The 25,034-nt window shown below is 40.2% G+C and overlaps 1 protein-coding gene across 1 annotated transcript in view; it reads left to right on the top strand.

Moving 5' to 3' along the window:
- The window catches only part of GPC6 (glypican 6), a 934,808-nt gene extending 910,826 nt beyond the window's left edge, over window positions 1–23,982 (top strand). Inside the window, 3 exon segments of the mRNA XM_032226094.1 lie at window positions 13,700–13,836; window positions 17,354–17,529; window positions 23,007–23,982. Of these exon segments, the coding sequence (XP_032081985.1) occupies window positions 13,700–13,836; window positions 17,354–17,529; window positions 23,007–23,209 (516 nt within the window). The 3' untranslated portion in view covers window positions 23,210–23,982.
- The last annotated feature ends 1,052 nt before the right edge of the window (window positions 23,983–25,034 follow it).

The following is a 25,034-nucleotide window of genomic DNA, read 5'->3' as shown; positions in this document are numbered from 1 at the left end:
AAGGAACTACAGAACAGAGAAAAATGATTGGGCCTTTCAGATATCCAAGAAATAATGAATGAGAATGATGACTTTAAGTATCAGTGTAAAAAAAAAGATCTGATTGTTTCAAAAAATGCTTGAATCATGAGGTTGTGTTTGACAAAGGAATGAACATGCGTTTAAAAGTATGACTAGTTTGATTGTTTATTATATAAGGGAAAAATAGGTAATGTAAGATACACCATTTTGAGGTAGAATTTGGAATGGATTGTGCTGAAAACTGATATGAATGAAAAGCAAAGAAGGGAAAGGAAGGAGAAGGAGAGAAGAATCTCAAAAACAGAAAACACGAGTGCTGCATGAAAAAATATCAGAAGCCAGATTTCTCTCTGAACAGAAAGAATGGAAAATGTATGTCACGAAAGAGGGTGTGAAAGCTACCTAAAAAAATGTTCCAAATTACTAAAGTAGGGTGTTGAGTCACGCTAAGTGAGAAGCGTGAAAAAGGAAGCTTTTTGGAAAGAAGATGATGGAGAGACTGTGATCGAAAAAAATACATGTAACAGAACAATTGCTGCAAAATGTGGGATGGGATCAATCTATTATATAACGTGCATATAGAAAAAGAATTGTAGTTAAAACAGTAAGGCATTGTAACGAATAAAAAAGAGAGAGAAAATGGTAAAACTTTTGATCAGTTTTGGAAAGGCGCGAAGATGTTTAGAGAAAGACCTTCTCTCAAAATCAGTGGAATGAAAGACAAACATGATGAAATTGTTTGGGATGAAACTAATATTTAGGAAATACTGGAAGAAATAATTTAGGGATCTGAACGGAATGCTGGTATGTAAATTGAATTTTTTTGATATGTAAGAAAGTGATGCTATACGTATTAGGTAAATGTAAAGGTTCCCCTCGCATATATGTGCTAGTCGTTCCCGACTCTAGAGGGCAGTGCTCATCTCTGTTTCAAAGCCAGCGCTGTCCAAAGACATCTCCATGGTCATGTGGCCAGCATGACTAAACGGCGAAGGCATACAGAACACTGTTACCTTCCCACCAAAGGTGGTTCCTATTTTTCTACTTGCATTTTTACATGCTTTTAAACTGCTAGGTTGGCAGAAGCTGGGACAAGTAACGGGAGCTCACTCCATTACGTGGTGCTATGAATTCAAACCAACAAACTGCTGCCCTTTCTGATCGACAAGCTCAGCATCTTAGTCACTGAGCCACTGCGTCCCTGAGATATATATGTATTAGTATCCAAGAAAAAGTTGATTTAAAAAGCCGTAAATGTTCTTAACAAATTGAGAATGCTGACAAATCGTAAAGTGTAGGCAGTATAACTGGAGAGATGCTAAAAAGGTTTGTTTGCAGAGTTACTGTACACAGTTGCATTGCAATGTAACTTGTATACATATACATTAGGGTTGCCTTTGTACTTGACAATTGGAAGAATGTTTTTATTGTTTCCCTTTACAATGGGAGGGATAGCAAGAATGAATGCAAAAATCAAATGATAAGGTTGTTAAATATGCCTGGAACATGTTCAGAGAACTATTATCAAAAGTATACAGGAGGTGCTAGTTAGTGGTGGGATTCAAAAAATTTTACTATCGGTTTTGTGGGCGTGGCTTTGTGGGCGTGGCAGGGGAAGGATACTGCAATATCCCCACTCCCACCCCACTCCACTAACCTGCTTTCCAGCTCCGTTCTCCTGTTCAAGGCAACAAAAGAAGATCAACTGGGAGACTGGGAGGCAGCAGGGGCACGGCCAGCCTATTTGCTGGTTCTCTGAACTACTGAAAATTTCCACTACCGGTTCTCCAGAACCTGTCAGAACTGGCTGAATGCCATCTCTGTGCTAGTAGAAAAAACTGGGGAAGTACTGCAATTCCCTGAAGATGAAATTTGCAATCCTGATTTTTTTTTATCTTCAGAAGGCTATTGAGAAATGTATGAATGTGAAAATGAAAGTTTATTTTATCTTTATTCACTTAGAAAAGGAATACAATAAAATCAATTTGCAAGAGTTATGAAAAGTTTTGTATAAATATGAAATTGTAGGTTGGTTCCTATCTGCGATAAGTACAATATATAAAGGAAGTAAAGCATTTGTGAGAATAAATTGAGTCCTTAGCAAATCATTCATCCCTGGTCATGGACTAAAAATGTAAGAATATGCTATGATTCTGTGATTGTTATTTATGGATAAATATGTAAGGAATATTTGTGATGAGAATGTTGGTTGGGAAAGTGGATATAAATTTCATTTATGTGCAGAAGATGCTGCAACACAAATTATTTGTGAACAATGTTAGACAGTACAGCAAAAATGAAGAGTAAGTACCGTATTTTTCGGAGTATAAGATGCACCTTTTTCCCTCAAAAAAGAGGCTGAAAATCTGGATGCCTCCTGAAACCTTGTCCCCTTCACCAAAATGGCCATGCATAGCCTCTATGAAGCTTTTAGAGAGCTCCTGGGGGCTGGGAAGGGCAGAAATGAGCAAAAAACGGCCCATTTTTTGCTCATCTGGTTGGTCGTGGTGGCATGGCAGGGTGTTCAGTATGCCCAGCATTCAAACTGATATAACAGTGATAGGTCTTATATCTAATCTGTTATATTATGAACACCAAAAAGTTCAATAAATCAAAAGTGCTACCTACAAATTAATCAGTGGAACAGCTTGCCTTCAGAAGTTGTGAATGCCCCAATACTGGAAGTCTTTAATATGTTGGATAGCCATTTGTGCGGAGCAGTATAGGGTTTCCTGCCTAGGCAGGGGTTGGACTAGAAGACCTCCAAGGTCCCTTCCAACTCTGCTATTGTATGTGTATTGTATTGTATTGTAAATATTTTTTTAAAAAAACCCAGGAAAGATAATATTGAATGAAGTCATCCAAAATTCAAAAATATGTATAATTTGGATATAATTCAGGATTCAGAGAGCCAAAATCCCCACCCATAACTGATAAGTTTTTTAATGATATTTTTGGATCAAAACAAAAGCTCATAGAAATTTAGAGAACAGTGATAGGTCTTATATCTAATCTGATATATTATGAACACCAAAAAGTTCAATAAATCAAAGGTGCTACCTACACATATTTTAAAAAAAAAACCCCAAAAAGATAATATTGAATGAAGTCATCCAAAATTTGATACCAGTCAAAAATATGCCTAATTTGGATATAATTCAGGATTCAGAGAGACAAAATCCCCATCCATAACTGATAAGTTTTTCAATGATATTTTTGGATCAAAACAAAAGCTCATAGAAATTTAGAGAACAATGTGTTGTGATTTTTAAAAAGTTTTCCAGATATACTGTATGTATGGAAATATGATGCATAATTTAAAGAATCCTGGAAATTAGACTCATTTTAGAACATTTACCCTATTTCAAAGGGTAAATGAGTTTCACTTACTATATCAATATCCATAGAAACCTCTTTCTTATTCACATTTAATATAATTTGAGAAAGATCACATGGGATAAGAATACCTAAATAATTAATAAATCCAATATACTGTAAATGCAGAACATATAATTACTTAAAACTCTAGCTATCAATTCCAATTTACAGCAATTAATAGAGTGTCTTGCAACTCACCCAAAACTCATTAATCAAGTTCAACAGGGCCAACATTGAAGCATGATGTCCCTATATATTTATATCTTCTTTAATATCTTTGCCTTACCATTTCTACGCTTAGTATATTGCTTACCCTGAATAAAACAGCGCGAGGGGTACCAGAATGCAACCATTTCAGTGTGCAGGCCACCTAGAGAACAAATCCAGCACAGATCCTCCAAAATACTCACAGTGCAGCAATTTGAGATGCACAGGCTCAGGGACAGGGCTGGTGTGGAAGTTACCTTCTCCAAATATAAATCAACAAATGGGAGGTATATTGATTCCTTCTGAAGGCGACGTCAGGATAATAATATTGAAATGGTGAAAAAGCTGTGGACAATTAAGAAAGTACAGCATGGTGTTGGTCCTTCACTATTAATGAAGCAGTGTCCATCAAGAATTGGGAAGATAGCAATGGTAACTCCCCTCTTTGCATGTGTTCTTCACAACCAGCTCTTGAAAAATTGCCTAACACGAGTGCCTGTATCATTTGTGGTAGTTCCATCATGCATCCAGAATCCTAGCATGCTCCTAGTCCTTCTTAAGCAGATAAAACAGATTAAATAACTTGAGGAACCAAGAGAGGAGGGGTGGGCTGCTATGGGTTGGCCCGGGTTCAGGAGAACCCATAGCTAACGTTATGGCTGGTTCGGAGAACCTCCAAACCCCACTCCTGACTGACCCTACCTTCTCCTCCCCTCCCCTCCCATATAGGAGTCTATATGCAGCCCGTTTTGGATGTGAGGTAAGTGCAGGGCCCGCACAGTTCAGGAAGGGTGGGAAACGGGCCTCCTGAAGGCCTCCAGAGCCCAGGGGAGGCAGTTTTCTCCCTCCCAGAGGCTCAAGGAAAGCCCACCATGGCCACGCCCATCCAGCAACCAGGCAGAGAACCCATTGCTGAAATTTTTGAAGCCCACCCCTATAGGGCTTTATAAGAGGCTTAATTTACCCTATAATTTACCCCTATAGAGCCCTATATAGGGCTCTATAAGAGGCTTAATTTACACTCTAGGTGTCTTGTTTTGAGGCTTGGTTTCTGAGTCTAAACAGCTAAGGGAATACTAAATAAATTCTGCCTCTAGCCCTATAGACTATTCGATGCCTGCTCCCTAACCTAATATTGAGCATAATTGACCACATCGCTTTATGTTTATTTTCCTTATTGGTCCCTAAGCAGTTCAGCTGCAGATGTATCAGCCCTTATATTTTGGGAATGTTTGTATTCACATCTGAATGCTGATAATCTCAAACGGATTTCATGAATGACCAAAAATAAATACTCATTTTCCCACATCTCAAATTAATCCCGAGAACACTAATCACATTTAGGTGTCCATCACCGTTTTCTGGTTTGGAAGAATATCCAGAAAATTTGTCTTGCACTTTCAACATTCATATGTGCACACTGTCATGCATCCAAATTTTGAGAAGAGAAGGAATTTACTGAGGTATTGGTTGGTTTGGTTTGGTTTATTGGATTTATATGCCGCCCTTCTCCCAAGGACTCAGGGCGGCGTACAACATTAAAAAAACCTCACATTACAAAAGTTTTTAAAAAATTAGAGTATCCAAAAAACAAACCCAATTAAGATTAGCAATAACATTTTTTTAAAAAAATCGATTAAAATTAACAATAATCAATCATTTATTTTATTTTGTTCAGGCCAGCCAACTTTTTAGGGCACGTCGGAAGGATCGGAGGTCAGGGATTATACGAAGCTCTGGACGCAGCTCATTCCAGGGGGAAGGCGCTCCCACAGAGAAGGCTCTCCCCTTGGGGGTCACTAGCCGACACTGTCTGGCTGATGGCACCCTGAGGAGGCCAACTCTGTGAGATCGCACTGGACAGTGGGAGGCTACCGGTGGCAATAGGTGGCCTCGCAGGTATCCTGGGCCTAAGCCATGGAGCGCTTTAAAGGTCATAATTAGTACCTTGAATTGCACCCAGAAGACAACCGGCAACCAGTACAGGCCGCCTAAAAGGGGCGCAACATGGGAGCATCTAGGTGCCCCCATGATAACCCATGCAGCTGCATTCTGGACCAGTTGAAGCCTCCGGGTGCTCTTCCAGGGCAGCCCCATGTAGAGAGTGTTACAGTAGTCCAGGCGAGAAAGGATGAGGGCATGAGTGACTGTGCATAGAGCATCCCGATCCAGGAAGGGGCTATAAAATTGCCTTCTTGAACCCTGCTCTCTACCTATGAACATAACATAATTTATTAAGCATTATTTAATTAGGTTGATTTTTCATTTTAAAAATATCACTTTTAAAATGTCAAATAATGGAGTATTCTACTGCTGCAATTAAATTAGTGTGGGAACGGACTGCTGCCTTCTGTAGTTACCTGAGTACTTACTATTTTCTTTTACTTTCTTGACAAGATTAATGTTTGTGACTTGAATGTTGGCACTTAGCGAAAGAAGTGGTACAGAAAAAAAAAAAAACTCCCAGCTCTTCATCTTGAAGCTGGTGTGTTTCTGCCACCGCTTTTATATTCAACTGTGTAATAAAATGTGTATTGTGCAGAATGTTTTCGACATTCTTGAATGAGATTTACAACTTAACTTTTTAGTACTCTTCTCTAGTGTTTGGGTAAGGTAAGTCTGCAGGGAAAGGAAAGCCACTTTTCATTTTATGTTTTGTATTTTTGTATCACTTGGGTGCGAAAAGAATCCTGACAGTTTATATCAGGTATGTCCATGTGGCCCTGAACAGTTAATAATGTGTCCCCATGAGATTTTAAACTTTTAACATTATTATGTGCAGAGGTGGGTTGCTGCTGGTTCAGCCCGGATTGGCCGAAACTGGTAGTAGCGGCAGCGGGAGGCTCTGCCCACCCCCTACCCCCCGGACGCTTCTGCGCAAATGCATAGGAGTGAGCACAGGAGCGTGCCCAGACCGGTAGTAAAAGAATTAGCAAGCCGCCTCTGATTATGTGATTTATATACATTAAGTATATTATATATTTTATATGCAGCCTAGGAGTGAAATCCACTTACTTTCGCTACCGGTTTGCAAATGTGAGTGTGCATTTCTTACTACTGGTTCGGGCAAATGGGTCTGAACTGATAGCATTTCACCCCTGCTGCAGCCCCAAACAATTCCTCTTTACTCAATGCAGTCAAGTTGAGTGAAACGTTGGGCACCCATGGCTCATATCATACAATTTAAAACATCATTAAAAACAACATAAAAGTAATACTGTGATCAAATGAAAATTGCAAAGTGCAAATAAGTATACTGGCTTTGTAAACAAGCCATGTTTGTGAGACTGCCTGAGACCCTGCTTTACAGCAGGGGTCCCCAACCTGTCAGTCGTGGCCCACTGCCAGGTCATCGCCTATTCACAACCAATGTGAGTGGCTGGTTAGGGTGCACACATGTGTGCGGGAGCACAGTCCCACTTGCATGAGTGTCGCAGGGGTTCACGGCCCTACTTGTGCAAGCTCCCTAGGGGCTCGCAGCCCTCCTCGTGTGAGCGTCGTGAAGGCTCACAGCCCACTTGTGCGAGCCTCACATGGGCTCACGGCCCCAGTCATGTGAGCAACAGATGCTCATGCATGCACATATGCACCCTCCCCTCCCACAGAATCATCCCTTCACAATAGGAGGAACTCTGCTTTACAGGTGCAAAAATAGGAATGTCTGTTTCAGTAGCAAAATGTCTCCCCAGTCTTGAAATTCATGCCTAAAGGAAGTATTTGTGTTATGAGACAAGTGAAGCCATAGGTTCATGATAAAAGTCCCAATGCTTCAGCCCAAAGATCTGTCGAACTAAGGATCTCTTTTCTCACAAGGGCCAATCAGAGGATTTTAGGAAATCTTTGGAGCAAGAAACACCTTAGCCATCTGAACCTCTGAACAGTAAACAGCAAGAAAGTTTTTATTTGTATAAAATGTATTTATATAATCAATATTTTAACGAAAAAGCAGAGCCGAAGCCCTTAGAACTAAAACATATATGGACATAAAGGTTCTGCGGAAATTGAAATATTCAGTAGGTGGCAGCACAGATGCACAGCTCTTTGCTTCCATCAAGTGGTTGTCTGGATTTTGCATCTCAGGTGGGGATACTATACCCACCTTTAATTGCCACCACACGAGGCATTTTTGACTTAATTTTAATATATAAAAAATGTAATCAGATCTTACCATGAAGGAGTTGGAATTCTACTTCAGAGCCGTGGTGGCGCAGTAGTTAGAATGCAGTACTGCAAGCTACTTCTGCTGACTGCCAGCTGCCAGCAGTTTGGCGGTTCGAATCTCACCAGACTCAAGGTTGACTCAGCCTTCCATCCTTCCAAGGTTGGTAAAACGAGGGCCCAGATTGTTGGGGCCAATATGCTGACTCTATAAACCGCTTAGAGAGAGCTGTAAAGCACTATGTAGCAGTATATGTCTAGTGCTATTGCTACTTATAAATTATGTTGTGTCATCAAATAATACTTCCCAAATCTGGAACCCAGTATCATACATATAGTGCATATTTCAACTCCCCAAATTCAGGAACCAACATAGCACTCGTTGACCTTTCTAGAAGTATTAATTAAGAATGAAGCAATTTAGTCAAGTATGATTTAGGACCTCAATGGAGATAATGAAATCATTGTCCCTCTAAAAAATTTTTTTACCTTAGATTGACTCTCTAAAAATGTGTTAGCATCAGCACTATTTTGTAATTGTGTATTGATTGATTTATTCAAACAGACAAACATGATTGTAATGATCACTTAAGAGTTGTAATGGGAAAGTTATTGAAATTAGAGGCTTTTATATTTTATTTCTCTTTGACCTCTCTATTTACATTTTTTCCTCATAGTCATGGATAAAAAAATATATGCCAAATTAAGATAACACTGTACAGATATGATGAAATAGTCCCTGGAAGCATATATTCCATCATATAGTTGATCATGTAAGTGCTATGTCTCTCAGTGATATTTTGGCTGCAAAAATCTATCTAAGACAGGGAACCCCAATCTCTGGGCCTTGAACTATTGGAACCGGGCCGTGAGGTGGTGGGTGAGCACATGTGCATGCATCTCCACTTGCATTGGCAGCAGGCAAGCATGCATGTTCCATTTGCCGTGGTGAGCCGTGGTGGTGCAGTGGTTAGAATGCAGTTCAGTTCAAGGCTGATTCAGCCTTCTGTCATTTCAAGGTTGGTAAAATGAGGAGGCAGATTGTTGAGGACAACAGGCTGACTCTTAGAGAGGGCTGTAAATCAGTGAAGTGGTATATAAATCTAAGTGCTATTGTTATTGCACCAGCGATGAGCACACATGGAAATGGAGCTGTGCATGCATACAGTTGCCCACCACTCATGCAGAATCATCTCTTCCCTTCTCCCGTCAGTCTGCAAAGCCAGAAAGGTTGGAAAACTGTGGTCTAAGAGAGATGGTTAGAAAATGAATATCATCACTGACAGCCTTATAATGCAATAATTTTCTTTTCTTTTCTGGACCCTTTCTTAAATATTTCATAGTCTAGAATTTCCTGTGTTTTTATAAAAATTGCACAGCATTAACATGTCCATTGCATTACTAAGCAATAAGATTTATTTATTTACATACAGGGAGTCCCCCATTAACAACAGCAATTGGAACCAGAATTGCTGTTGTTTTAAGCACAACGTCATGTGACCATGCTTCTTAGCAACTGCGAATCCAGTACTCCCTGTTGCCATCATTACGCAAATCTCTGCACATTACTAAGTGATGATGTCACGTAGTTGCCATTTTACAATCACCTGCTGAATTTCCAATTAAATTTTGCTTATTGAAACCTGGCAAATGTGACTCTATGTCAACCAGAACTCCAAGGACCCATCATAAGCACCACATGTTCAGCGCTGTTGCAAGTTCAAACGGTCACTGATTGAGTAGTCATTAATCAAGGAATGCTTACACCATCATGATTTCTTCAGTCAGCTTATGAATCTTTTTTTTAAAAAAATCTTAAAATATTTTTAAAAGGTACATGCCAAATGAGTAGCATCAAAACAAAAGAAACACATTAATTTCAGGTCTATCCATAGTTTTCTGTCTTGTAGAAGAGGATACTATCTGCATACTAGTTGCAGAGAGAATTCCAGGAATGTAAACATAGCTAGAAGTTTTGTTCCTTTAAATGGAATTTATTGGGAGCGCTGTGGTTTTGAAGAGGTGTGTACCATCAGAGGTGGTATTCAGCAGTTCTGACCAGTTCTGGAAAATGGGTAGCGGAAATTTTGAGTAGTTTGGAGAACCGATAAATACCACCTCTGACTGGCCCCGCCCCCATCTATTCTCTGCCTTCTGAGTCCCAGCTGATTGGGAGGAAATGGGGATTTTGTAGTAACCTCCCCCTAGAGTGGGGAGGGAACGGAGATTTTACAGTATCCTTCCCCTGCCATAGCAATAGCAATAGCAGTTAGACTTATATACCGCTTCATAGGACTTTCAGCCCTCTCTAAGCGGTTTACAGAGTCAGCATATTGCCCCCAACAACAATCCAGGTCCTCATTTTACCCACCTCAGAAGGATGGAAGGCTGAGCCGGTGAGATTTGAACAGCCGAACTGCAGAACTGCAGTCAGCTGAAGTAGCCTGCAGTGCTGCATTTAACCACTGTGCCACCTCAGCCATGCCCACCAAGACACACCACAGAACTGGTAGTAAAAAAAATTGAATCCCACCAGTGATATACATACAGGTGAAACTCGAAAAATTAGAATATCATGCAAAAGTTCATTTATTTCAGTAATGCAATTTAAAAGATGAAACTAATATATGAGATAGACTTGTTACATGCAAAGCAAGCCGTGATTTGTCATAATTGTGATGATTATGGTTTACAGCTCATGAAAACCCCAAATCCACAATCTCAGAAAATTAGAATATTGTGGAAAGGTGCAATATTCTAGGCTCAAAGTGTCCCACTCTAATCAGCTAATTAAGCCACAACACCTGCAAAGGGTTCCTGAGCCTTTAAATGGTCTCTCAGCCTGGTTCAGTAGGAATCACAATCATGGGAAAGACTGCTGACCTGACAGTTGTGCAGAAAACCATCATTGACACCCTCCATAAGGAGGGAAGGCCGCAAAAGGTAATTGCAAAAGAAGTTGGATGTTGCCAAAGCACATTAATAGAAAGTTATGTGGAAGGGGAAAGTGTGGATGAAAAAGGTGCACAAGCAGCAGGGATGATCGCAGCCTGGAAAGGATTCTCAGGAAAAGGCCATTCAAAAGTGTTGGGGACTTTCACAAGGAGTGGACTGAGGCTGGAGTCAGTGCATCAAGAGCCACCACACACAGACGGATCCTGGACATAGGCTTCAAATGTCACATTCTCCTTGTCAAGCCACTCCTGAACAACAAATAACATCAGAAGCGTCTTACCTGGGCTAAAGAAAAACAGACCTGGTCTGTTGCTCAGTGGTCCAAAGTCCTTTTTTTTTGATGAGAGCAATTTTTGCATCTCACTTGGAAACCAAGGACCCAGAGTATGGAGGAAGAATTGAGAGGCACACACTGCAAGATACTTGAAGTCCAGTGTGAAGTTTCCACAGTCTCTGTTGATTTGGGGAGCCATGTCATCTGCTGGTATTGGTCCACTGTGCTTCATTAAGTCCAGGGTCAATGCAGCCATCTACCAGGAGATTTTGGAGCACTTCATGCTTCAAAATCTTCATCCGCAGATGAGCTTTATGGGGATGCTGACTTCATTTTCCAGCAGGACTTGGCACTTGCCCACAATGCCAAAAGCACCAAAACCTGGTTCAATGACCGTGGGATTACTCTGCTTGATTGGCCAGCAAACTCGCCTGACCTGAACCCCATAGAGAATCTATGGGGCATTGCCAAGAGAAAGATGAGAGACATGAGATCGAACAATGCAGAGGAGCTGAAGGCCGCTATTGAAGCATCCTGGTCTTCCATAACACTTCAGCAGTGCCACAGGCTGAAAGCTTCATGTCACGCCACATTGAGGCAGTAATTGCTGCAAAATTGGCCCAAACCAAGTATTGAGTACATATGCATGCTTATACTTTTCAGAGGTCCAATATTGTTCTATGTACAATCTTTGTTTTATTGATTGCATGTAATATTCTAATTTTCTGAGATGGTGGATTTGGGGTTTTCATGAGCTGTAAACCATAATCATCGCAATTATGACAAATCACATCTTGAACTATCTTGCTTTGCATGTAATGAGTCTCATATATTAGTTTCAGCTCTTAACATGCATTACTGAAATGAATGAACTTTTGCATGATATTCTAATTTTTCAAGTTTCACCTGTATGCATACCCAAGAAGAATTAAGTATAAACAAGAATTCCTGCAGTGAAATCATGACTATCAAACCCTTCTCAGAGGTATTTGGATGGCTGATGTAGGAACAGAAAAATTGACTCAGTCTATCTTTGATCTGGCCCAACGTGACTCTTACTGTGTTAATACCTTAATTGATATTAGTAAGCTAATTGCTTCCGCATCAGAGCTCTTAAGTAAAGTATGAGGTTACTATCAATTTAAAATGTATATTTTTTATTGTATTTCATTTCAGTTGTTTTTTTATTACAAAAGAAAAGCCTCTTTAGGATAAGTGTTTGTTTAATGTTATTGCAACAGCTACAATGCAATACCCATTTATAATTACCCCTGCTGTGTTATTATTTTTTTTAAAAAAAGGAATAAAATGAAATTTGTTTAAAGTTATACTTTAAAAAAAACTCAAAAGGCATGAGTTTGCAAAACACATTCACGATGCAATTTTGAGAACCCTGTCAAGATATCACTAGGCGTAATGTTCTTCCTTCACTTGCTGCGAATTGAGGTCTTAACATTTTGTAATGAACGAAGGTTTTGGTTAACCTTGGCTCTGGCAGACCTCATTAAAATAGCAGCCTGTCAGTTTCAAGTTTTAAAATATCAGTCTTGTCAGTTTTATATTCAATAGAATAATCTACAATTTTATGTAGGATATATTTTGTATGGAGTTGCGTGTCCCAAGTAGTGGGAAAAGAAAGCATTAGTCAATATTGCCATCTAGAGGACAAGAAAGTCTCAGGTTTTGTCATACATGAAGGGAGCAGTAGCAATGCCTGAAAAAAATCTCTCTCTCTCTCTCTCACACACACACACACACACACACACACACACACACACACATGAGAATTGCACTACCAGAACTGAAAACTGAAGAGCACAGTAATTATATGGGAATTATTTCACGTGAATATGGTTAGTCACATACAATTAGGATTTTAAACCTTTGTTTCTGTTTCCTTTATTTTGTTTAGTTCTGTTGTCTAATTTTCTATCTTCATGATGCGCTTTATATGCAGACCATTATCCAGCAGTCCCAGGGAGATGTACAGTTTTGGCAACCAATGGTTTCCCCCAGCCAGAGTGGGATATCATGCATTTCGCAAGTGTTTAATCTGTACCTACGTGTGGGCTTGATATCTGCAAATACCAGATTGTGGATATTTATCTTATACCCAAATTTATTGGTAAAGATTGGGACATTCAGCTGTTGGAGATGTAAAGAGTTAATGTTTCTTAAAAGAAACACAAAAAGTCTTCCTAAAAGAACGCAAGTTCAAGAAGGGAGAAAGATGGTTTTCTTCCACATATGGAGAGATACATCCTAAAGCAATGGTCTCCAACCTTTACGACTTGGCATCCTCATTGGGAGGGGTGTAGGGAAATCAGGCCACGCAAGCAGCAGGCCAGTGCACACACACATGCACAGCTCGACTTGCCCGAGCGACAGGATGGGGCTCATATGCAAGGAGACACCACTCAAGCTGCCTGTGCATGAGGGTTTGCTAACATTCCCATATTTTAAAGTCTATGATTCGCCATCAGCCCAGATCCAGCCAAGCTAGCATATCCTGGGTTGTTGCAGCTTGGCCCCTGGGATATGTCCTTCAAGGATCCCAGCCCGCATAGACGCGGGCCTTTATCCTGTAGCTTGACCCTGATCCTAGTACATATGCCATATTTATTAATTTCTTTGAATATTCTTTTCAGGAACAGGCTTTATTAGGCTTTTTTTTAACCAAAGACCTTCCCTTTGTCTTGTGATTAGGTAATTGACATTAAAGAAAAACTAAAGCTTTCCAAAAAGTTCTGGTCTACATTACCCTACACCATCTGCAAGGAAGAAACAGTGACTGCTGGCATGTCTAATGAAGAGGATTGTTGGAATGGACACACCAAAGCTAAGTAAGTGAGAAAGAAAAACAATAAAAACAATATTCACAGATGAAACTCGCAATGTAGGGGTCTAGAAGGCTTTGCAACACTTTGTCAATTGAACACAAGGAATACTGGCATTCTTTGTCCATAACTAATGAAAGCTATCTCTCTCCATTGCAACTGGAATTTTCCTGAAAATAAGACCCAACTGGAGAACAAGTCCTAGCATGATTTTTCTGGATGCTCGTAATATAAGCCCTATATAATACCGTATTTCCCCCAAAATAAGATCTAACCAGAAAATAAGCCCGAATGCGTCATTTGGAGCAAAAATTAATATAAGACCTGGGAAACATGGTGCAAATGCCAGAAATTCCAGCTTCTTGGATTTGTGCAGAGTATTAGTGTAAAAACCTATGCCGATTACCATAATACATTTATAACTTTATATGATTTGTTTAAAAAACATACATGTTGTATTTATTAAATATATATACCACCCATCTCACTATCAAGGCGGCTTACATCTTACAACTCTAGACGGCTTACATCTCCTTAGAACTTATAACTTACATCTTTTAAAAAACATGTTGGGTTAAATTCCTCTGTGGCCATATGTGTTTGTACGTGTGAATGAAGGGTTAAATGAAAGGTTTACTATAAGCCTATGCTGAAAAGGCTTGCCAAATTTGTTACTTTAACCCATGTCAGACAGAAAGGGTTGTTAAAAAAGATACCAAGAGAAGATGAAGCTTCTCGATACTCCCCCCCCCCCTTATAAATCTATGTGCATTTTTGAAGAATGCAGTTAACAATTTGGATCTATGGATCACTAGTCATTTTTTACTTTTGCTATAAAAAACATCATCAATTGTGAGTAATCCTAGAAAGTATTGGTCTTGGATTCTGCTCGGTTATTAATCATTTTTCAATTTCTGATGATATCTTCAGGCCCAACACTGAGCCTCGGTGCATTCTAGAGCACATTTTAAATCTAATGGGACAATTCACGATGGCCAACTTGCCATGGCCAACTCACCGGTAGCTCAACTCACTGAGGGACAATTTACCATTTCAATGTAATTATTTAAAATAAATTTAAAAATATTTAAATTTTTGCCATTCACATTTCATCCTGTCCCTCCTTCTGCATCCTTTCTTTAATAATTCTATTCCACTATTTTTTTTTATATTAGTGTAACTCTTGTCCCACAGCGAGTTGTCTTGCTGCAAGGTGGCTATGGCGAACTATCCTGAAGAGAGTTAGCCATGGCAAGTTGGCCATGGCAAGTTGACTGTGGTGAGTTGGCCATGGCAAGTTGGCTATGGCAAGTTGACTGTGGTGAGTTGGCCATGGCAAGTTGGCCGTGGTGAGTTGGCCATGGCAAGTTGGCTGTGGTGAGTTGGCCAAGGCAAGTTGGCCATGGCAAGGTGGCCATGGCGAATTGTTATAGACCCCATTTTAATGTGTGCAAATCCAATGGTCTTGATAAACCTGTTAACTTTCTAACAATTTCCATGCATCCTGCAAGTTAAATACACTCAACAGCCCAACACACCTGTGAATCCGCATATTCATAGGGAAGTCTAGTCTTTTCATAGATTAGCTAAGAGTTTGTCAAAAATGATGTTAGAAACAGTTTCCTGGTTAACTAACAATATTCTCTTATTAATGCAAGAGTATTAATGTGATCTATTTAATTAGCCTATGCACCTTTTTCTCCTTTTCTTTTGTCAGAAGTTTTAAACTCCTTTGTTTTCTCTGTTCCTGGCCCAAGCTAGGATTATAATTAAAAATCACCAGATGATCAACGGAAAGTCAAAATATGTCTCTTCACCCAGAACTATCAAGTTTTTGAGCAGGTGGTCACTCTGCGTTTTTCTTTGTTTCCTTTTTTAATAGGGGCCCAAAGTCTAGAATGTTCACCAGTTGTTATCAGTAGAATGGAATGTATTATTACGACAGTTTATGCTCTATCAAGATGAACACTTTCTTTTTGTATTCTGTTAAAACAGATTATCTTAAAAGTTACAACAAACTTCCTTATTTATGATTAGGCAGGTGTTTCTTTATCTGAAGCTAAACAATGGGCGTTTTATCTTTCCAATATGTGTGTTTTTCTGTACAGAAAATATATTGTTTTCCTTTACATAGATTTTGCTACATGATATATTCCTTTGTTTATGTTTGGCAAGAATTAGCATTTCTATCCTTCCTCATTGTAAATATATAAAAATACTCCAACGCTTTTTTTAAATATTCAAATTGGAAGTCCAATAACCAAGCTTAAGAGGATTTATTGTCAAAATCTCCAATATAATCAGGCAAGGTTGTCTGGACAGAGAGGAAATATGGGAGGAAAAACATTTAATGTCCTTCCATTTGCCTGGAGTGATACTATAGAGTCTCCTGCTTGAGCAGGGGGTTGGACTAGAAGACCTCTAAGGTTCTTTCCCAACTCTTTTATTTCCTAATTCTGTAATCCTAATCACTTTTTTGATGGCTTTAACACACACACACACACACACACACACACACACACACACACACATCTATTGGGAGATATACTTTTAGGGCTTTTCCTGATTAGTGGATGATTCATTTCTTCAAATTCACAGTCCCTCGTGGCATATATTGTGCCAAATCAATGTCATGGATCATTTGGATTTTTGGTTATTATATTAGGAACTGGTCATAGATACAGAAAAAAGAGGATGTTATTTTCTTTTGATTTGTCCTCTAAATCAGATGTTGTTCCATTGACTAGAGAATTATTTTCCAAATGTATGTACTTAATTCTTACTGAAATCAGTAACTCTCAAATATATACACAAGGTTCATTTATTTCAGTGGGACCAAAGTTTCCTTTACCTGTCTTAATAAAACCTACAGCTTTTAAATCCTGGTTATTCCAACAAAAGAATGTAAAGAAAAGCACAGAAGTAAGTCATGCCAATTTTTAGTATAGAATCATGTGGTTCTTTTGTGCAAAGTCAACAATGTGAATACATTACACCCATTGGTAGGTTTCAATTTATTTTACTACCAGTTCGCTCGTGCGCGCGTGATGCTTCTGCGCATGCACAGAAGCATTCAGGAGAGTGGGCGGAGCCTCCTGTCACAGCCACTACCATTTCTCCAAATCCAGGGCGAACCAGTAGAAACCCATCCCAGTATAAATAAAGGCAAATCATTTCTTTAAAACATAAACAGGAATTCATGAAAATACTGTCTCCCATCTATCTCGCTCGGTAGAATAGGGCGTTTAGGAATTTTCAAATTTTGAGCCATGGTTACTCAGGAAATACAGTGGTGTTTTATTATTTTTTGGGAAAAGGAAACTATTTGTTTGCATCCATTCTAGGAAGACATCCCTCCCTGAAACATAAGACACCAAGGAATGAATGAATGGTCCTATAAGCATATTTATCACAAAAGATGAATGTGTATAAGTCATGGATGAATGTCCTTGTCTCGGTGAATAATGCCATCGAAGTGTAATCATTACAAAGATGTGTCTTAATTCTCTATTCTGGTGTACAGGTATCTACCTGAGATCATGAATGATGGACTCACCAATCAGATAAACAATCCTGAGGTTGATGTGGACATCACCCGGCCTGATACCTACATAAGACAGCAAATCATGGCACTAAGAGTAATGACCAACAAACTTAAAAATGCATACAATGGGAATGATGTGAACTTTCAGGACACAAGTAAGACATTATGTAGGCAATTTTCTCTGCTGCAACCTTTCTTTCTGACTTCTAACGCTAGTAGCGATTTGCATTGAAATTAATGGCTGTCTTCTTCCTGTATCCAGTGCTGTAATTGCTTTTGGTGGCTAGACATCACTGTGGATGGGCATTTGGGCAGAGTAAGTAAGGTCACATCATAAATGGAGGTGGGAACCAGGTTTTGCATGTTAATCTAATCAGGGTACAGTGCTCCAGTTTTTAATGGTGTTAAGCCAACTTCAGAGCCTACAATACTATTGAGTTTGTTTCCCACTTCTGAATGAAGAGGAAACACATCGCTAATTTTTCAGCAATCACAGAGAGGAAGGTGAGAGCCGAAAAAAGGTGTTTTGAAGACTCTATTGTCTTGAAACTCTTGCTTTTTGTTTGACTTGTAAAGAGTAGTCTTACACATGAATCAAGTGGTGGAGGTCCATTCACTCTATCGCCATTCAAGTCTTTCTTTTACATTCAATGGTTTTATGAGAGAGAGAGAGATTGAGATTTATTAAATTTATGAGTTTTCACATGCTGAGGCCTTCCACATCTACCAATAGCAATAGCAGTAGACTTATATACCGCTTCATAGGCCTTTCAGGCCTCTCTAAGCGGTTTACAGAGAGTCAGCATATTGCCCCCAACAATCTGGGTCCTCATTTTACCCACCTCGGAAGGATGGAAGGCTGAGTCAACCCTGAGCCGGTGAGATTTGAACCGCTGACCTGCTGATCTAGCAGTAGCCTGCAGTGCTGCATTTAACCACTGCGCCACCTTGGCTCATACCAATAGGAGGTCCTACAGCATAAACAAAACCAGTCTATTTATCCCACCCAGAAAGTTTCTACCATATGAGGAGCAGAGGCTGGACACTCTCAAGCTGCTTTCCTTTCAGATTAAATCATAGAATCACAGAGCTGGAAGGGACCTTGGAGGTTTTCTAGTCCAATCCCCTGCTCAAGACAGGAACGTTACACCATTCCCAGTCAAAAATTGTCCAATCTATTTTTGAAAACTTCCAGTAAGATGCCCACCTAAGGTACCACTGAGTCGGCAGCACACACATACCTCTTGTCTATTCTACCCCTAAATTAGAAGATAAGAAATGGTACCCAGCTGCACAGTTTCCTTTTAGAGAGCAAGATAGTGTGTCTCTCCTACAAAAGACAGGAAGAGCATGTGGGTATGCACAGCGGTGGGATTAAAAAATGTTAGCAACCCGTTCTCTGCCTGGTTGCTGGGTGGGCATGGCCATGATGGGCATGGCCTACTCAGCCTCCTGCACCATAATGGGGGATGCGTTTTCACCTTTCCCAGGCTCCAGTGGCTTGCCCTGAGTCTCCCGAGGCCCGAAATAGGCCTGTTTTCGGACTTCCTGAACTTCCGGTAGGCCCGCTCTTCACAATCCCCAGGCTCGGGAGGCTTTCCCTGAGCCTCCGGGAGGGCGGAAATGGCCTCCCTTGTGCTCTGGAGGCCTTCCAGAGGCCAGAAACAGACCCGTTTCCAGACTTCCGGTACTTCCAGTAGGCCCATTTTTAGCCCTCCCAGAGCCTCCATGTGGGCCCTGAATTGACCTGGCATCCAAAACGGGCCGCATGGAGATTCCTGGGAGGGGAGTAGTAGTGTGGGCAGAGTCAGCCAGTTGTTGCAACTACCGGTTCAGCAAACCAGATTAAAATTAACATCCGGTTCACTCAAACTGGTCTGAACCAGCTGAATCCAACCCTGGTATACGCACATATGTAACATGAAAAGTGGTTTCCCCTAGCCATCCGACTTCTCCCACACAGTTTGCTCCAGGCCTCTTCTGATGCCACTTAACTCTACGCTTGTCTTGAAAATCTCTGTTATGACTCTTTAGCAGCACCATGCAGAGGATTCAGTCTAAATGCAGGCCCCAAAAGTTCATTTCCTGGATAAACCTCCTGCTGGTGTATACTTCCAATTTTCTGTTCTGTTCCAGGAAAACAGCCTTCCATTACTTTCCTTTTGGGGGGCAGATTTTATTGTACTGGCATGTCTGGCATGTCTTAATATGCATATTAAGTTATATCAAATTCATCAAAATGCACATGTGTGTAAGCACAGCAACCAGCTTTGAATTAAAAATTCCTTTTTTCCTTGCATTTTTTCTATTGGTTAGCGGTGGCTCACTGATTATAATACTTGTTTGATGGGCAGAATATCCCTGGTTTGATCAGTCATTTTTTTAAAAAAAATTATTTGGTGATTGACCAGCAAGGAAATTACATTTAGGATAAAACAGTTCTAAAATATCTAAAAAGGATAAGAAGAAATACTGTGGCGTGTTTTAAAGACACTGTAGAACAGTACTTAGATATGGTCAAATAAGTAAAAATTAGATTGATCTGATAATAACAACTTAAAATTAAAAAAAATCAGGATGTTTAATAAAGAACGGAAGAAGGCCAGTCTAGGGGAAGCAAACGGCTGGGGTACATCTTGGTTGGCTTCTGAAAACTCTATATCTGTTGGCCATAGAGCAGTAATGGGTAACTTTTTTGTCATTGTACGCCTGCACCCATAATGCAATGTGCATGTGACCCCCATGAGCCCCACCACCGTGCATGCATGTGTGACGCCCCCATGCCCCGTTTTGGCTTTCAGGTTGGTGCAGGAGGCCTTGCAGGTCCAAAATGGGGAATGGGGAGGTTGCACGGACATGTACGAGGGTAGGGCACGCATGCACTGAGGGTGGGGCACACATGGCCGAAGCCAAAACGGAGTGCAGGGGCATTGCACGGGACCCCAAAATGCAATGCGAGCACCCCACACACATGCACACACACACACACGTGCATGCACATATGCGTCCCCCGCATACGTCCCACCCACCCCGGTGCATGCGCGGCTGAGACCCAAAGAAGAGCTGGCCAGCAGGAGGTCCACGCACATGCACAGTGGAGCTGGGCTGTGGCTCCAGCTGGCATGCCCGCAGAGAGGGCTTTTCATGATACCTGTGGCACACGTGCCATAGGTTCACCATCACAGCCATAGAGCAAAAGAGGAATGCACAACACTTAGTTATCTTGTGCTAAGAGAAATTATTTGTTGAAAATTTCTGTATTAGAATGAACTTTTAATAAACACTTGAAAAACTGCCTTTTAATACTGCAAGAGCTCCCATTGAGAGAATATTTTTAGAAGTATGCTACTACTGTTTTTCTTTTTTCATTTTATATACAAACACACCGGAATGTGTTTGTGTTTACTGATTGATTTGTTGAGTACACACACGCAAACACATACACATACATACACACACACACACACACACACACACACTACTTCAAGATTCTTTAATAGCTTAATACTTCAATAGTTGTAGATGTAGATGTTATGCTGATGTACCAAAAAGGCTTAAAATGAAACCTGTAGACATCTATGTAAAATTAATGGAGTAAAAACAGAAGAGCTTTCTTCTCACCAAATAAAGAATAGTGAACTACATTTTTAATATGTTAGGGATGGTTAAATTCAGCAGCACCAGGAAAAAAATTGTTTTCTTTATTCTGTGTAGGAAATACTATGGTTAAGAATGTGACTTGTACATAAGTAGCAAGTATATGGATTTTTTAAAAAAAATAGCAGCAGTTCCCTTTCTTTTTTCATATGTCCACACGTGGCAATTTTATTTTTGTAAAATATCTACCTCAGAAACTAGCTGCTCTACCTTGTCTTGCTGGAGACAAAAAAAAGCTGTGCCATGCACAGATTAATAAATCATTGCACATTAAGTGTCACCCGGGCAAAGCTGTTCTTCCTCAGATGTTCACATTATATAATATTTCAGCTAGTCCTTGACTTACGGCCACAATTGAGCCCAAAATTTATGTTGCTAAGTGAGAAATTTGTTGAGTGGGTTTTGCCCCATTTTACGACTTTTCTTGTCACATGCATTAACTGAATCACTGCAGTTTTTAAATTAGTAACACCAGTGATGGGATTCAAAAATTTTTACTGCCAGTTCTGTGGGTGTGGCTTGGTGGGCAAAGTACAGCTTGGTGGGTGTGGCTTGGTGGGCATGGCAGGGGAAGACTACTATAAAATCCCCATTCCCTCCCGATCAGCTGGGATTCAGGAGGAAGAGAATAGATGGGGGTGGGGCCAGTCAGAGGTGGTATTTACCAGTTCTCCAAACTACTCAAAATTTCCACTACCAGTTCTCCAGAACTGGTCAGAACCTGTGAATACCACCTCTGAGTAACAGGGTTGTTAAGTGAATCTGATTTTCTCATTAACTTTACTTGTCAGAAGGTTGCAAAACATGACCCCACCACACTGCAACCATCATAAATGTGAGTGAGTTGTCAAGCATCTGAATATAAATCACGTGGCCATGGGGATGCTGGAATGGTCATAAGCGTGAAAAAGGGTCATAAGTCACTTTTTTCAGTGCAGTTGTAACTTAGAACAGTCACTAAATGAACTGTTGTAAGTCAAGGACTACCTGTATTATCTAGGAGGAATGCTGGCTTATTGTTATTGATACTTAGATATTTTATTCATTTTTCTAGCATTATTATACCGTGTTGAATTTTTTTAATATATAACCCTCCTCTATGCAAAGACAAAATAACTTTTGTTTTAAATGAAAGATAGATAAATAAGTATTTGGCTTATAAATAATTTGGCTAAGAATATCCTGTAAAAACACTGCTTTACCTCTCACTACATTTGTGGAAATATCCAGGTTTCAATTTGCTAACAAATTTTTCAGTTTGCTATTTCAATTCTGTTATTTCTTTGAGCCCAAACTCATGACTATTTTAATAATTTGTGTCAGCAGAACAGCTTTATTGACAGACTTCCCACTGAAGTCTCTTAAAAAGGCAGCTACATATTTTTTTAAAAAAAATTCAAATTAAATAATTCGGTCCTTGTTGGCTTCAATGATTGGCCTTTTGAGAGTACCTTTGTGGGCTCCGCTGTGTGACCCAGGTCAATGGTCAATGTAGGACCTGCTATGAGGTCCTGGGAAGGAGTTCTGAACCAGCCATCCTGGAAGCTGATGGTCCACCAAGTAGTACACTCATACCAGTGGTGGGATTCAATTTTTTTTTACTACCGGTTCTGTGGGCATGGCTTGGTGGGTGTGGCAGGGAAAGGATACTGTAAAATCTCTATTCCTTCCCTACTCCAGGGGAAGGTTACTGCAAAATCCCCATTCCCTCCTGATCAGCTGGGACTGTGGAGGCAGAGAATAGATGGGGACAGAGCCAGAGGTGGTATTTACCGGTTCTCTAAACTACTCAAAATTTCCACTACCGGTTCTCCAGAACTGGTCAGAACCTGTTGAATACCACCTCTGACTCAAACCCATCAGGCAGTAGCTCTCAGACATTGAGTCACCTGGAGCTACTTCACTCTCTGTGTACAGCTTGAGCTGTTCTTTCAAGCTCTTCCTGATTTCTCTCTTTTTCTCCCTGGTCCTACAGGTGAGGAGACCAGTGGCTCCGGTAGTGGAAGCGGCTGTACAGATGACATTTGTCCAACGGAATTTGAATTCATCACCACAGAAACTCCTCTCATTGACTCAGGCAGGAGGGAAGTCGACTCTTCAGCCAGCCAGCCAAGCCCATCTATCCTCACAGGCTTCCTCCTTCTTACAGTCTTTCTCCTGCAAAGACACTGCAGATAATCCCGGCTCCAGTCAGCTCTGACTGCCTTTTAGCTATTGAAAAAGAACAGAACAGCCAATTAGCTCCTTTTCTGATGCCCTCAGACAATGGACCACACCACCAACCCTTACGGTTTTCTACCAGAAGGAAGCGGCCCTGCACCCTGCCGCATTTTGGCACTTTCACGGAGAGTGTGCCGGGGCCTAGAAGAGCCTCTTCTGGTTTCCATCTGGGGAAGGCGATGTCTGCTTCTCAGCGATCTCTTCTCTCACACTTTTATTCTAGAAGACTTTTCAGAATATGATTTGCTTTTATGCCTCAGAAAGAAAAAAAAGGGGGGTAAGAGATTTAGGGGACCCGACATGGGCTTTTATTTTTATTTCTTCTTTTTTTTCCATTAGAAAGAAAAAGAGAACGGGAAGAAGAAACATGTTGAAAATAAAGCTATTCCAAGGCCGAATAATAAGCACGTACATATGCACCCACAGGAAAGCCAAGCCTTCTTATCTAGGACATTTCTGTATTGCACTTCAAATCACCAAAATGATGTTAAGTCACTGAGAGAATATCTTGGAGTTTGGTGTTTTGTTTTGGGTTTTTTTTTTGTAACACAGGTCTAACTATGTTTATTCTTAACTGTCAAACAGAAGAGTTGGCGGAGAGGTTTGAAGCAGAAATAGGACACTTTCTGAGAACAAGAGTAGCACCTTTCTGTCCCTTTCCTCTCACCAGTTTGTGTTTGACAACTACCCTGTTTCCCGAAAAATAAGAGCTCCCTGGATAATAAGCCTAATCGGGCTTTTGAGTGCATGCACTAAAATAAGCCCTCCCCTGAAAATAAGCCCTCCCCGAAAATATTGCAACACAGCAGCAGCCATGAGGTGACCACGCTCGCCACCTCCTGAACCTCAAAAATAATAAGACCTCGCAGAAAAGAAGGCCAAGTGCTTATTTCGGGGGAGGGGGGATAAGACTGTCTCATTTTTGTGGAAACACGGTAAGGTTTTTGTTGCAGTTGGTTGAACCCATGTTACAACATGGGCATAGGAGTGAGTGCCCTTTGGGGGTATCTGCAGGATGGTGCCAAAAAATATCAAAATGGCAGCCATGATCATGTAATTGAAGCCCCTCCTCTTTTTAGAGGCCTACTGTGTTCATAGATTACACATAAAAAGGAGTGGGGCTTCAATCACATGCCTGTACCCCAATCTTGGCATTTTTAACAAATCTCTGCAGACACACACACCCTATCACTACCCATCCACAGCATTTTTTTAACAATTCTTGAATTTAAAACATTTAAATCCCTCCCATACACAAATCTTTTACGATATACAGTAATCTTTCTTACTTTCACTTTTGATCTCGAACAGAATTTTCTGAACCCGTGCTATTCAACATACCCAAATGGTCAATTTAAAAGCAGCCATTAATAGTAATTGGATCAATATCTTAACTTTTCATATAAATGACTTTCTTCCTATTGTTTGTTGTATCAAAAGGGAATTCTCTTGCTGAACTATTGACACTCCTACATGTGCACGCACTCACACAAATATCTATATATATATATACATATATAATATATATAGTACTGACACTCCGAATTTCTTTCACTTTTTTAGTCTTAGTACGGCCATCTATTTTTATATATATGAATATAAATATAAATATATATATAAAAATCACAGATTTTAACTTCTTAATTACAAGCTCAGGGTTGACACATCTTTGTAGGGGGGAAATGTTTTGTCAACCAGCTTTTTGTGTGTATGTGTTGCTTGGGTAAATGTCATCCTTTCATTATTGACAAGTGCAAAAGTCAAAGAGGAGACTTTCTGCCCA

The sequence above is a fragment of the Thamnophis elegans genome, chromosome 11 (assembly GCF_009769535.1).
Source record: "Thamnophis elegans isolate rThaEle1 chromosome 11, rThaEle1.pri, whole genome shotgun sequence".
In the NCBI taxonomy this organism is placed as follows: Eukaryota; Metazoa; Chordata; class Lepidosauria; order Squamata; family Colubridae; genus Thamnophis; species Thamnophis elegans.
This window is presented reverse-complemented; position numbering and strand designations above follow the sequence as displayed.